At 45.0% G+C, this 15,134-nt stretch overlaps 2 protein-coding genes across 3 annotated transcripts in view; one reads left to right on the plus strand and one right to left on the minus strand.

The window, feature by feature from the left end:
- TRIM55 (tripartite motif containing 55) overlaps positions 1-2,036 on the plus strand; it is a 40,226-nt gene extending 38,190 nt beyond the window's left edge. Inside the window, exon 10 of one of the 2 annotated variants that reach the window (XM_088675585.1) lies at positions 1,300-2,036. In XM_088675585.1, coding sequence (XP_088531711.1) covers positions 1,300-1,419 — 120 coding nt within the window. In that variant the 3' untranslated portion in view covers positions 1,420-2,036. The remainder of the gene's footprint in view (positions 1-1,299) is intronic. The other variant, XM_088675588.1, reaches the window with a different exon arrangement.
- A 2,386-nt stretch (positions 2,037-4,422) lies between these two features.
- On the minus strand, positions 4,423-6,356 carry CRH (corticotropin releasing hormone). The gene has a single exon (XM_088676443.1). It carries the CDS (start codon positions 5,570-5,572, stop codon positions 4,976-4,978), a length of 597 nt encoding a protein of 198 aa, XP_088532569.1. The 5' UTR covers positions 5,573-6,356; the 3' UTR covers positions 4,423-4,975.
- Positions 6,357-15,134: the final 8,778 nt, after the last annotated feature.

The following is a 15,134-nucleotide window of genomic DNA, read 5'->3' on the forward strand; positions in this document are numbered from 1 at the left end:
CCCACTAGGCAACAGGTCTTGTTTTGCAAACAGCATGACTCTAAGCCAACTAATACCTAACAAGTCATCATTCCTCATTAACTTGGTTTAAAATTTAACACTGTGTATTTACAAAATATGCTTGGGACATTGTCATCTTTATCCCATACAGCAGTTCATCATAAGCATCTGTGATAGAAACAGTATTTCAGGTATAGGGGACCTATGGGTCTCCAGATGTTGCTGAGTTGCAACATTCCTGGTTGTTGGCCATGCTTGCTGGGACTGATGGGAACAGTAGTTCAGCAACACCTGGAGGACCAAAAGTTCCCCAGACCTGCTGCATCAGTTTGTGTTTTCTGATGAGCTATTTCAAGGTTCTCTACATCTTAGAGATATAGAGCCATGGTGAGGTGCAGAATACTCTTTTAAGAGTAAGGAGGGAAGTGCCCTGTGTAATGAACATCTTTGTATGCTCTGGGCTTAGTGAAAATTTGGAAGATGCTTCTGTTGAATTTTTCTTAAGATAAAAAAGGATGTCATGGTTGGCATCTCTATTAACCATCACGCTAGAGTACAAGCACTATCTGAAGACTTTCTATGACCAACTTAAGAAGCATAAAATCATAAGATCTGTTGATTTCAGGGGATTTCGGGTTTACTTCCAGACGTCCAAAGCAATTGATATAAGCTTTTAATATTATTCTACAACAATGTTCAAAAGGTTGCAAATAACTTTGGATAGTCATTTCTTAATCTTTTAATGAACACATGGGTCTGGCAGAATTCTCCTCATCAAACCCTGTTGAAATGAATAGGAGCTGTGTAAGATTACATACTGCTCTCATTCATCTCAATGGGGTTTGTGCAATGACATTTTCTGCTGGGTTATGTTTAAAACAACCTTCCTCAACCATGTATCCTCCAGATCAGGGTTTTCCAGACTGTTTTTGGACTACAATTTCCACCATCCCTAACCACTGGTCCTGCTAGCTGGGGATGATGGGAATTGTAGTCCAACAACAGCTAGAGACCCAAGTTTCTGAAACCCTGCCTCAGATGTTGAATTGCAACTCCCATCTTCCCTGCTCATTGGCCAAACTGATCAGGGCTGATGGGAGTTGTATTTCCAAACACCTGGAGGGTACTAGGCTGAGGAAGGTTGCTCCAAAAACTTTGTGGTGTTTATGTATTTATTTTCCACAGCCATCAAATATTTCTAAATAATTATTTTTGATGGAACTAAATAGTCAATATGTGATAGGTGCAAGATGAGTTTTCAGATTTTCCCATTGTAAATCTTTATTCCTCCACCCCTAGACTGGGTCTGAACCATCCCCTCAAGGACACATGGAAGGACGTCCTGGGAGCAATGAGAGAGTTGATGAGCCGGCTCGTCATGTCTTCTCTTTCTCCTGGTTGAACTCATTGAATGAATGATGACTCTCCATCCAGCTGGCTTCTGGAGGGATTCATAGGAAGCATGTGACTTGGCTCAAAGTGATAACAAACACTGCATTAAAAGGAATGGTGGATCACATTTTATCCAAAAGATTTTGTTTGAAAATTTTCTCTTTGGATTTGACTCTGTAATATTTGTGGAAGCAGCTGTACAATTTGGGAAAGGGGTGGGAGGGAAGAAGGAATGTAAGCTAATAGCTAATCATGAACCAATATAGGATCAAGTTCCTACCAGCTTTGGAGGTAATGGCAGGTATCAAGTGGTGACCTTATTACTTGTCAAGGTCACCTCATTGGCTAGGTACTGAGTTTATGTGATAAGGCTTTATCTAAGAAAGGTGATATGCGATATAACAAGCTATTGCATGATTATTGCAATTGATCCTACGTCTGCTGCAGCAAAATTAATGTCAGAATTTTATGTGAAGAAAAGAAAGCAGCACAATACTGTTTCTACAAGTAAAGTGCTAAAGGCACACAAGACACATCTGTAAATTGGGGACTTCTATACGCAGTTTTACAGGAGTGATTTACCAATATTGTTCCATAGCTGTTTCCTCACTAAAGGCAATGTTAATAAACTTCACATTACACAGGTTGACTCTTTACCTTACCAGTAAGCTTTTCAATGGATGTGCATTGGCAAAAGCCACACATTATAAGGCAGCCACAATCTCCACCAAGCCACACAATCAAGCTCTGCCTAATGAGGATTTGGAAACAGTTTAATAGTGGTCCCCGACACTGCATGGCAAAACCACATCTGAAATCTGGAACAAGGTTCTTAAGCAGTTTGTAATGTGCCAGATGGAGGAGTTGCTATCCAAACAAATTATGTCTGAAACCCAGTGGTAGTAGAACACTTGGGTGTGTTTAATGAAATGCCCTGCATTGTGGTCTAAATGCTGACATCCTGTTGATCATTATGAATGTGTACAGAGTGACATCATTCACATTTTGTACTCAACAACAGCAGCACACTCTTCATGTACTGACATACCCACTATTAAAAGGTAAAGGTAAAGGACCCCTGACAGTTAAGTCGTCGCGAACGACTCTGGGGTTGCGGCACTCATCTCGCTTTACTGGCTGAGGGAGCCGGCGTTTGTCCACAGACTGTTTTTCTGGGTCATGTGGCCAGCATGACTAAGCCGCTTCTGGTGAAACTAGAGCAGCGCACAGAAATGCCATTTACCTTCCTGCCAGAGCGGTACCTATTTATCTACTTGCACTTTGACGTGCTTTCGAATGGTTAAAATTAAGTGACAGTATATAGGTTTCCCACCACCACTACCATTTGATCCTCACAACATCCCTGTGAGGTAGGTTAAGCTGAGGAATAGTGGCCAGCTTCAAAGTCATCCAGGGAGCTTCGTGGCTGGGTGGCAATCTGAACCAGGGTCTCCCTTCCTATCCTAGCCCTGGTCCACTCCTTTTAACTGCTCCACCACGCTGGCTCAAATGAACGAAGGAGTGGAAGGGTAGGGTGAGGTGGGCTGGAATAACATTATCCCATTGTGAGACCATCAAAGATGCATAAGTACTGTCTCAGGGAGCGTTACATCCATTATTTCAGGGTTAGCTCATAAGATCACAAAACAGAGGCTGGAGATCTGCAAAAATGGGGAAGTCAGCTCTCTGCTTTTATCGTGCTGTACTCTCTATCCCCTTCAGGCTCCTAGGCTATGAGTGGAAAAGTTGACCGGCCTCTCAATTGCCTAAATTGTGAGATGACGTTGGGGAAAGTCTAACTTGAAAAATACCTAACAGCTCGTTCAGAAACGTGCGTCTTATTCATCGATCTCCACTGAAAGATTTGTCAGCAACAGATTCCCGTCCAAGTTGGCTCAGTTTCAACTTTTGCAGCCACAGCTTGTTTCTTTAAAATAACTTTGTCATGCACTCTTTCTCCGCCCCTGCCCCCCCCCAAAAAAAACCCACCCAAAATGTAGTAAGCTAAATTTCAGTGAAATGAAACCAGTTTTCGCATCAGGTTCGAAGACGCAAAGCAAATGTGGAAAGAAGTTGTGTGTTAAATCGGAACGGATTTTTGTGCGTGGAAGGAATAAAGTATTGTAGGTGCATAGCGTCAGATCTGGGTATAAACGAAGCGATGTCAATACCACTTGCGTTACTGAAAGGATTTAGGAAGGGGAGGAAGGATGAGGAGTAGAGGTCTGAAGAACAGATTTCAGCTGGAAATCGTTTTCTCTGAACTAACGATGCTGGGTTTCTAAGGGAAAAGTCGACTGGTCAGTGAGTGAAACATCCACTTCATCTACTCCACGGGTGGATTTTTAAACTTTGTGACAAAGCGGGCCAAGGGCAGTCCCCTGAGAGTGAGCCCTATTGAAACCAGTGGATCTTACTTCCGTGTAAAGGTGCGCTCAACTGGAGTGTTAAGAAAGGCTCCTATTCCTTGCAAAGAAGAGCAAGGACTCACCCTCACCCCACCCGGGCTAACATGAGCACCCTGCAGAGTTTACTCTGGAAAACAAGGGTGGGGGATCTGTGGCCCTCTAGGCGTCGTAGAACTACAACTCCCTGTCCATGCAGACTGGGAGTGTCCTAAAATGAGAGGAGCCCCAGGGTCTCAGCCTTGGCAAGGGGTCTCTTTCTCCCGGCTGGAAGCCTTGCCCTTTAATCCTAGATGTGTGAGGATAAATTCGTTAGCATTCTGTGTACGCCCAGAGGCACTCTCTCAGGGGTAACTAAGATCTGGAGCTGATTTCCTAGTAAATTCCGAGTCAAATGTAGCACTGGAACTGCTGAACTTCCAAAAACAGTGTCCCGCCCCTCCCCGCCCCGTTTGCTTATACTATTTCCTAGCCTCCCTTCACCTCTTTCCTATACGTAGATAGGTTGGTCTATGATCGGATCCTGTTCCGCCTTAGCCCCACTCAACGTCTACTTCTCTATATGCCACGATCAATGCATTCGCCACTGACACGTCTCCGAGGCAAGGAAGTGTAGGAAGCCGTTGTTCCTTTGCAGCTTTTATTAAAAATATAAATATTAAACGTTCTCTTACACGACCAAATCGACCGAGCGCTGAAAAGATGTTTTATTTGTGGAAATGTTTACAAAGAAGAGAGAAAGAGAGAGAGAGAAAGAAAGAAAGGAGAGTGGCTTCCAAATAAAAAACAAAACAAAATAAATAAAGCTCAATACAGAGGAGGACGCCCCAACCCTCTACCCCGCCCACCACCCCAAAAAGACAAGGCTCTCTCTCATTCGCCCAGCTTCCAGTGGCTGAGCCGCTGGACCCCACCCTCAAAGAGTTGCATTAATCGTAACAACGAGGGAAGGGGGGGACAAAGAGTTAGGACAGCAAGTCACAAACGACACTTGGGTACAACGCTGGACATGCTACTGACGCGCTAGGTTAGGCTGCGTGTCGACTGGACACTCTCTACGTCGATCAAGCTCTCGGTGAAAAGAAGAGGAGGAGAACAGCACGAGGGAATCTGTGTAAATATCGTGTGCGAACTGAAGGATCTCTTTGGTAGGGGGCGGGCGGAGGGCAGAAAGCGCTTCATTTCCCGATGGTCTCCAGCATTTTCCTGTTACTCTCGATCTGCTGCGACATCTGGTCCGCTCGGGCCATTTCCAAGAGTTGCCGGAGAAGGTGGAAAGTCAGGTCTATGGAGATCGGCGAGTCCTTGGACGTGCGCTTCTCCTTCGGGGCGGCGTCGAGGGGAGCGCCGCCGTCGTTGTCGCTTGGCCAGGGCTCGGCGGCGCCCTCTAGCGAGCGCTCCCGCACGTTCTGCAGCTGCTGGACGGCCGCTCGGAAAAAGTTGCCGGCCGAAGCGGACGCGGCTAGGTGGCTGCCGCCCGAGGCGGAGGAGGAGGAGAAAGAGAAGGCGGCGGGAGAGGGGTTCTTGTGCAGGTTGCCCAAGCGCACGAAATACTCTTCTCCCACGCGGAGCAAGATGGGCAGCGCCTGCGGCTGCTCTTGGAGGAGATCCGGCTGCTGCAGAGCGGAGTCGGCTGGGACGCTCTTGCTGAAGGCTCGGCACTCATTGCAGGGCAGCAGAGCGACCAGCAGGATCCCTGTAGAGACCAGCAGCTGGATCTTCATGATTCGGCGGCCAGATCTGGAAAAGTCACAAGAGGGGAAGGGAATGGGCATAGTTTGCTGTCAGACGGACTCCCGCCCTTGGGTCGACAAACCCCAGGGAGGGGGAGGGGGAGGTATCCCGCCGGCAGCTGCAGCGACGGTCGCTGTCCGCGGTGCTGAAGGTCTTCCATAACTGTCCCCTGCCCTATAGCAACTGTGAATTCATCTGCACCATGGCCCAGTCAACCCAGTCAAGTCCGCTCACAAGGGAAAAGTTTGCATCCCCCCTCTTTGGGTCAAGGGCTGCCTCGAAACCCGTCTTTATTAAATGCATCGAATGGAAAGAACACGATGCTTTAGCGCGCAGGATAGCAATTTATGGGGTAGGCTACTTATAGGTCTTAAAGTACTTAAAGTACAGGTGGTACTTTAATCAAAACCTTAGTATAGGAAACCCAAGTGTCTAAATCATTCAGAGCAAGTGAAGTAACACCTTCTTTCATTTCTTTTAAAAGCTGTTTGACTGCTTCCAGAAAACCTTCTGTTGCCCTTAAATAGCCCTTGCTATCATGATCCCAGAATGACTTTTTCTTTAGACTACACACACACACACACACACACACACCTGCGCTTTAATAACACACACTTATCCAAACTACCCAGCAGCAGTATCTTCTCAAGAGAAGTTTGCCTTTTGTGCATGTGAGGCTAACCTGGATATTTTCATACCTTGGAGATGCTGGTGAGGTTTAAGCCGGACAGGTGGAGTCGCTCAGCAGTTGGGTGCCCCCTTTCCTCTCCCTCTCAGGATGCGTATCTATTGGAGCCGTCTTCTGCCGTCCTTGTGATCAGTTTGCTTCCTAATCAGAGCCCGGGTGCGGGATTTTTATAGGTTAGACCCTCTTCTGGAATCACGCAGCCCTTGCCTAATAAGCTGACGCTTTCTTGACAGCTCGCTTGCGTGCCCCGATCCACTGCTGAATAAATCATGGGGGCCGTTTCAGAGCAGCAATGGGCAACGTCCTGCTATCACAACCCAGAATCTCACATCCAATTATATCAACAGATATTTATCGCCTCGTTAGTGACGTCAGCAAAGCCCGCGACCGGGGAGGGGAGATCAGCAGGACACACTTCCCATTGACAAAAACCCTTGAATGAAGAGTTCCCAAAACGCGTGGGGGGTGGGGTACAACAGCGAGCGCCACCTTTTACGATCACAGGTCAAGGTGGCCAAAAACTTTCCACTCTGGCCTCAGAGGAGAAAACAAGGTAACTGAATCCAGCTTGTCGAATGCATACCTAGAAAAGGCAGAATGCCTCGCTTAAATTCCTTCCGATGGAAAGTTATAGGAAGAAGCAAACATGGAACATAAACTACCTTATGCTGTGTCAAATCACTGGTCTATCTAGCTCAGAACTGCCTACACAGACCGGTAGCAGCTATCCAGGATTTCAGACTGGAGTTTCCCCCAGGTTCTACCTGGATATGCGGGGATTGAACCTTCTGCATGAGAAGCAAATGCGCCCCCCTCCAAAATAAAAGCTGGTCTAGCGGACAACCACCTCTCCTGATCTGCAGGAAAGGGAAACCAACCATCCAATACTTAACCATTGGGGAAGCACCTCTCAGAAAGACAATCTAGTGACAAAAACTGCCTTTTAAAAATGAGAGTTCTCTCTATCACCAGTCTTAGAAGAGGGCATGTGGGTATCGGTAACATTCTAACAAAACCTGGCAAGGAGTTCTCTTCGAGCTGAGAGGTGAACCTGGCAGACTTCTCGGTCAACCACATTTATTTGTGGGTCCCATTAACTACATTAGAAGGTGCTTCGAAATAATTCCCATAGAAATGATTCAAAAGGCTACTTGTGGCAGGGGTGCCCAGCATATATTCTGTTATCTGGAGACACACAAGGAGTGGAGGAAGCAGAGTATCTGCTGGACATACCGGTACGAATTTTCGAGATAGATAGATAGATAGATAGATAGATAGATAGATAGATAGATAGATAGATAGATAGATAGATAGACAGACAGACAGACAGACAGACAGACAGATACTTCCAATTTTCACTTGGCTGCTTTGTGATCTGAATGTTGTGGTTTCAGTATATGGGGAGCATGGTACCACTTTAAGCATGAGTGAATATGAGGCCATGTGTCAGAGTTGGGTTGGACGGACTTCATAATCTTTGGTCTCTTCCAAAATCTAGTGTCTCTCCCTAACAAATACACGACCCCACCCTTTATCCTGTTGTAGTAGCGCTGTTCTTTCTGCCATTTTCTTGCCCCCTGATTCTCAAACGACATTTGAAATGAAACTAGGTCCTATCATCGCTCTCTAGCAGGTAAGGAGTTTAATAAAGCTGAGGATCATTGACTGCCTTTATTATGCCTCAGGTTCCCTTAGTGCAGATTAATGCTCAAACTTTAACCCACACATCAGCCAAATATCCCGTGGGATACAAATGTAGAGGGATTTCCCCTGCTTGGTTTGCTTGTGTCTGTAGCAGGGACCCAAAATATACATGGCAGGTTTCTAGAACCTGGATGCGAGTTAATACGAATTCCATAGCTGCCAAGTTATTCATATTTTTTAAGGGATTTTCCCTTATGCTGAATAGGCTTCCTCGTGAGAAAAGGGAAAACTTGGCAGCTATGGAATTCGTCGTTTCTGGATGTTTGCTTGCTTGCTTAAAATGTGGATTGTGTGTGTGTGTGCGTGTGCGTCTGCCAGCGCCACAATGCACGATGCCCTTAACCTTTCCGGATCCGGAGCAGGAAAGAGATTGGAAACTTCGCGCAGCTGGTTTCGTCTTCCTTGGTGAGTGACACAAGAGCCTTTGCCAGAGATGTCTCATCAGCTCCACTTCCCTTCTCGCAGCCCCCGCCTGTGTGAGTGTCTCAAACGGCATGTTGATTCCAAGGGAGAGGAGGGCTCGGTTAAGCTGGAGGCACTTGGCTCTTGCCACCCAGCGATGCAAAGCGCAAGGGAGATGAATGGCTGTTGTTAAACCCCATTCAGTCGCAATTCTGGCGTCGTTGTCTCGTTGAAGAGCGGCAACATTGTGCTTGATGATCCCGTTGTTTTCTCCATAGCGAGGACGGCGCCGTAATCAAAAGCGCTCTTTAGCCCTCCATTCTCCAGTCCCCCAGAGCCCTTAGAGGAGGCTGGCTGGAAGCGCCTTCATCTCCATACTACAGACATGGCCAGCAGAAGGACAAAACAAGGGTGGGGGAACTGCGGAAGTCTTCTGAAATCTTTGCTCAAAGGACAGGCAACGCTGAATTTTAACTGCTGCAATAAGTGAGACATGGGCAAAAAAAATTCCAATCTCAAGTTTCTGAACCACAACTCGCATCATGCCTGACCATTCGCTATGCTGGCTAGGGCTGATGGGAGATGCAGTCAAACAACATCTGAAGGGCATTGGCTAGGCCATGGGTAGGCAAACTAAGGCCCGGGGACCGGATCCGGCCCAATCACCTTCTAAATCCGGCCCATGGACGGTCCAGGAATCAGCGTGTTTTTACATGAGTAGAATGTGTGCTTTTATTTAAAATGCATCTCTGGGTTCTTTGTGGGGCATATGAATTCGTTCATTCTTTTTTTTTTCCAACATATAGTCTGGTCCCCCACAAGGTCTAAGGGACAGTGGACCGGCCCCCTGCTGAAAAAGTTTGCTGACCCCTGGGCTAGGCAATGGCTGTTTCACACTAGCCATATATTTGTCTAATTGGCTAGACCTGCTTTCCTAAATGTCCGTCATCGCTTTGACTTCATTCCATTAGCTAAGAATGCCAAAAGGCAGGCTGAGCTTAGTTAACAAAACGAATGAAAAAAATAGTTCCTTCATGTTTTGTCTCATAACTCAGATTTTTACAAATGCTAGAAACTTAAAAAGAAGAAGCTAGGAATCTGGTTATTGTGGGTCATTGGTGGGTGGGTTTCTCCTTCCTACCTTTGTGGCACCGTGATCAGTTTGATGGTGTTGACTGGGATGTAGCTTTCAAGTTGTTGTGTTAAGGATCTCGATGTAATGGAAGTCCCCTGGTCTCTACGGAAACTTCTAAATCACTGTGAAAGCATCATGATAGCAGCAGCTTTTAAAAATGTTTCCTCTCTTTGTGTGCCCCAAAAATCTGCTCCAGAGGGTCCCCCCAACTCTCTGGAGCTGATTTTGAGGATGCACAAAGGTCTGGAGGAGAGGAGGTTCTCTTGCATGCCCAGAAGTCCGTCACAGCAGCATAGCTGAGGAATTGGATACAGCCCTTTGATTTCAAGTCCTAGTGAGTTTAAGTCCCTTGATTTCAATGAGTCATTCTAAGCATGATCAAAACACCATATGCTCAAAAGAAGCAGTTTACATCTTCAGGTGGGATTCAGAGAGTGTATCTGCTACTCTCCATATTCTTGTATCCATAGGTATTGATGCCTTGCAACACTCTGAAAAAAAGAAATGTCTGTCTCCAGTCGCGAAAGAAATGCCACTAAGCACTCCCATAATACTTTAGGATCATTGCCAACATAAACCAACATTTTGCTGAAACCCCTCTTCACATCTGACATGAGGCTGATGTCAACAAGGGTGAGGGCTTTTTCAGCTGTGGTACCTACCCCAACTTTGGAATAACTACTGCTCTTTATGCACCCAGCAAAAGCATTGCTGTCTATCCCAGGGATAGCGAAGTTGGTAGAGCATGAGACTCTTGATCTCAGGGTTGTGGGTTTGAGCCCCATGTTGGGGGGAAAGATTCCTGCATTGCAGGGGGTCTGACTGGATGACTCTTGGGGTCCCTTCCAACTCTATGAATCTATGATTTTATTATGATACCTAGGTGTCATAATGTTATTAGGCTATTTTGAGGGGGTCTGATCACTTGTGTGATGAACATTATGTACAATTGTTAAAAATAAAAATAAGTAGAGAGAGAGAGAGCCATCAGCAGTCAAGTAACGTAAGTCCAACCAGAAATTTAAGGTCATTTTGTAGCAGGACACCATTTTTTAATCTGCCTGCTTCTAAGGTCCATGCACACATGCATACACACATGGAGGAAAACATCCAGTGGTCTAAACTAGTGGAAAAAATCATTTGAAATTTACTCAGTACTCCATGGTTCTTCCTCTAGAGTACTATTCCTTAGCATATTTCTTTCTTAAAATATATGCAATCTTTGACAACCTTTCTTTTAAGACAGTGAGTCCCTTTTAGAATCCTCGCTATAAAGAGTTGTAACTAACCCTAATGCATAAAATGTCAATGTTTCAACAGCCCCAGTGACTGATTTTCTATTCTACTCATCCCTTCTTACCTCCAGTCCTTACAGGCTGAGGTCACTCTCTTGTCTTGGGGGTTTCTGCAGTACATCACAAAGGCATGTCCAGAACTGACTTACTGAATGTGGAAAGCGTCATCTTGGTTCTGGGCACAGATTTTATTTTTTCAGAGGTTGAGGACATTGTGGAGCTACCAGTGCCCACACGGCATATGTTCATTTTCTTCTGACTTACCATGGCCTCTGATTCAACTGGTTTTGCAAGGCTAACGTAGGAAAAGATGAAACAAGCTCCGAGCAACAGGATCAGCCCTGCTGCAACAGGGCTGCCAGGCATCTATCGGATACTGCTGATGAGTAGCATATTTCTTACTTATCTCTCTTCATGCCACAAGGTATTTTTTCTTTTTGGATGTATGCATTTATCAGTTGACCCACTAAAGGGGGAGGAATATGGATGTCACTCCATGTATAATCCAAATCTAATTTCCTTTCCACCACATTTTCTATTTCTTTCCAAACCTTTTTATTAACTGGATTCCCTTAACCAAAACCAACCCCCTTATTTTTCTTCAAACTACTTTTTTCCACCACCCAGTCCAAACTTTCCCCATCCTCCTTAAGTCACTTTGAGCCTGATCACCTCTTTCTTGGGGTGATCTGCTCCCTTTCTCCCTCTTGCTCTGTTTTTTTTTTGCCCTCTTCATTTGGCTGTTTTATCCCAAAATAATCACATATTTGCCTTCCTTCACTGCCCACAACCACCTGCTGTTGCCCTTCTGCAGAAACTGAACTTTTACTCTCAGCACTACACGGAGTAGAAACTTCCACAAAGCCTCACGGAAAAAAACACACACTACTACCCATGCTCCATTCTTCTTCCATTCTTCCATTCATTTTGCAAAAAGAACCCCCCCCCCAAAAAAAACACCCTCCGCTTTTTAATTAATTAATTAATTAATTTCACAAAATGTATATGGTATATGCTACGGTACTCGATTGTAGTAACACCTCAAAGCAATTTGCATACAAAAACCCAACAGGAAACTTGTCAGTAAAAAAGACAGTTAAAAACAACTTTTAAAACATTCAAAGAACTATTACAACCAACAATGAACTAAAAACCAGGTTAAAACACATCCATAGACTTTCAGAAGCAACACACTTGCAATAGGCTTCGAAGGCCTCTCCTTCTGATGCCAACTTCACTCCTTCTTCAACCTGTTGCAGATATTAATATTGTGCAGTTTGATGTGAATGGGAGCATCGGGGGCGTAGGAAGATAGGGGCGGTGAGGGCGGGCCCAAAACTCACGCCCCGCCCCCAGAATGCGCACCCCGCCCCTCCGGGAGGCACGCCCCGCCCCCGGTGCCGGAGCATGAAGCTCCACCACTGGGGAGCATAAGAACTGGCTCCGTTGTTGGGAGATTCATTCCCCACCTGCAGTCATAGGATTGTTGTGCATCATATGACTGTATGTGTTTTGTTCCCACAGAGTGGATGTGATGTTGTAGACCATTGTCCAGACCCATAAAAATATTGTTCAATTGCTTTTGTTCAAACTTTTACTGGCATTATTCTTTAAAATAAAACGGAGTACATTAAATTATATTTCCAAAATATCCATACAATGTCTTGTGCTGTCCAGCACAGGCTCAGCATCTTACAAAATATGAAATAATCCAAACAGACCTATAAGCAAAGGTCTCTCTTTTGCCGCAGCCTGCGTTCCAGCCTCCAGGCAGTTTACTCTCCCTTCAGAAGAGCATCATTTTACATCTTCACTCCACTGAGTTTGGGGGGGAAAGACTCAAAGGCAACTCCCTTCAAAATGGAGATTTTGCAACCCAATGTCTCTCACATAATCTAAGGTTACAACACTCACATGTTAGTTACCAAAGAACAACAATGAGTTAGTTAATTGTTAGCTTGGCAAGAGCTCAAAGTGCTCTCCTTGGCTTTAATATAGCCCCATGGAAAAACTTTTTCACCAATAAACATTTAGACATTCTCATTTTAAACTTTTCTTAATGCACATGCATTTTTCATTTCTGTGTGAATTAAATCTATTTTACTTAACACAATCCAATTCTCTGTTTAGTTTTAGCCATCGTCTGTCCTACATACATACCACCTCATCTATCGTCCTAAGAAGGATTATTGCATCCTAGCTTTGCTACGTATTTCTATGCATGCTTTTAGAATTGATTGCTTATATGCGTAGTTTTAATACTTTTCTTAATTTTAAACTCTTCTAAGCCTACCATTGTTAGCGTATAGTTTGTGAAACGTCCACGCATTGATTCCTTTTCATGGAAATTCACCCAAAGTCCCTCCATTTTCAAATGCACCATGTTCTGAAGGGTGCTGTGGGCATGCAGTTTTACTGCTGCATGTAGCCTGATATCCTTTGTGGGATCTTTTGACCATGAACTTGACTGTGATCTGGAATTTGGCACCTTGGGGTAAATTAGCCAATGACAACAAATATTAAGTCTGAATCAATTGTAATGTAAGACTCAAATAATGTCATTGTATTGTATCAAGTAATTTTGTATTGGAACATGATCTATTTTAGGAGTTTTTTGGGGGGAGGAGGGGAGAGAAGGCATTTTCCAAACTTTGTTGGGGAAAGGGAGGTCAACCACACAATATTTCCAGGGCTGTGACTCAGAAGAACAACACGTGTAAACATGGGGGGGGGGGCGACTTATTGCATTCTCTAATTTTAGTTCCTCTCCTTGTCAGTGCCGTCTTGCCATAAGCACAAACATGATAGGTTACCATAAAAATAGACACGGACTTGCATATATTTGTACCAACTCCATTAATACTGCAACACTTTTGAAGCTGATTGAAGATTCCACCAAAGGTGGATTTGACCCCAGCAGTTTTTAAAAGGTGGAAGAATTCAAGCAGATTAAAATATATACTGGCAAATTGTTGACATTAGCTTCCTCGGTTAAATGGGAGAAACATGCTAAACACACAATTAGTTGATTCCAGACCAGGAACTTAAGAAGCTGGCCCATCTAGCTCAGTGGCAGGGGTTTCTGACAGGGGTTCCCCCCAGTTCTAGTACCTGGATAGGGTGGAGATTGAACCTAAGACCTTTTGCATGCAAAGTGTGTGTTGTACCTCTGATCTACATATTTCAAGGCATCTCATAGTGTTTATAATATCCCATTATCACAGTTTGGCAATGTGCCGTCATCATATGGACTAGTTATCCTTTATTTATTTTTGTTTTTAAATGGTGCCAAAATAACTTCCAGGTGAACAACAGGAGGGTTTGGGGGGGAGCTGGGGGCATTTTTCATGCTGAAAATGTTCACACGGGAAGCATTCAGCCCTGCAATAAGCAGAATGGACCAGATACATATCAATCCTTCCTTTTCAGATTATCTTAAAACAAAACTACATTCACATCCTGCCTTTCTTCCATCATGGTTCTCAAGACCTGTGGGCCTGATACTCAGTGTGACACCATTAAATCAACAAGTATCTCAAGAAATATATGAGAATTGCCAATGATGGTCAGGCCAATGGTCAGTGCTGATTAGCATCCTGCCTATTGTCTACAGCAGGCATGTCAAACCTGCGGCCCTCCAGATGTTTTGGCCTACAACTCCCATGATCCCTAGCTAGCAGGACCAGTGGTTGGGGAAGATGGGAATTGTAGTCCAAAACATCTGGAGGGCCGCAGGTTTGACATGCCTGGTCTACAGCATGGGTAGGCAAACTAAGGCCCGGGGGCTGGATCTGGCCCAATCGCCTTCTAAATCCGGCCCGCGGACAGTCTGGGAATCAGCGTGTTTTTACATGAGTAGAATGTGTGCTTTTCTTTAAAATGCATCTCTGGGTTATTAGTGGGGCATAGGAATTCATTCCCCCCCCCAAATATACTCTGCCCCCCCACAAGTTCTGAGGGACAGTTGACCGGCCCCCTGCCGAAAGAGTTTGCTGACCCCTGGTCTACAGACAGGTTCACAAGATGGTGATAATGGCCATAACCGTCTCTTGTTCTGAACCCACCCCATATCTAGCAGTCAGAGGTGGGCTTCCATTGGACATAAAGGCTGTGCTTTAGCTTGTTGCTATCATATGAAGAAGCCCATGAGAGAGTTAACCTATTTTTCAAAGACAGTGGATGCCACAATCATAGCTGCCAAGTTTTCCCTTTTCTCGCGAGGAAGCCTATTCAGCATAAGGGAAAATCCCTTAAAATAAGGGATAACTTGGCAGCTATGCACATTGTCTACTTGGCCCTCCAGGTGTTTTGAGACTACAATTCCCATCATCCCTAGATAACAGGAACAGTGGTCAAGGATGATGGGAATTACAATCCAT

The sequence above is a fragment of the Zootoca vivipara genome, chromosome 8 (assembly GCF_965207765.1).
Source record: "Zootoca vivipara chromosome 8, rZooViv2.hap1.1, whole genome shotgun sequence".
Lineage (NCBI taxonomy): Eukaryota > Metazoa > Chordata > Lepidosauria > Squamata > Lacertidae > Zootoca > Zootoca vivipara.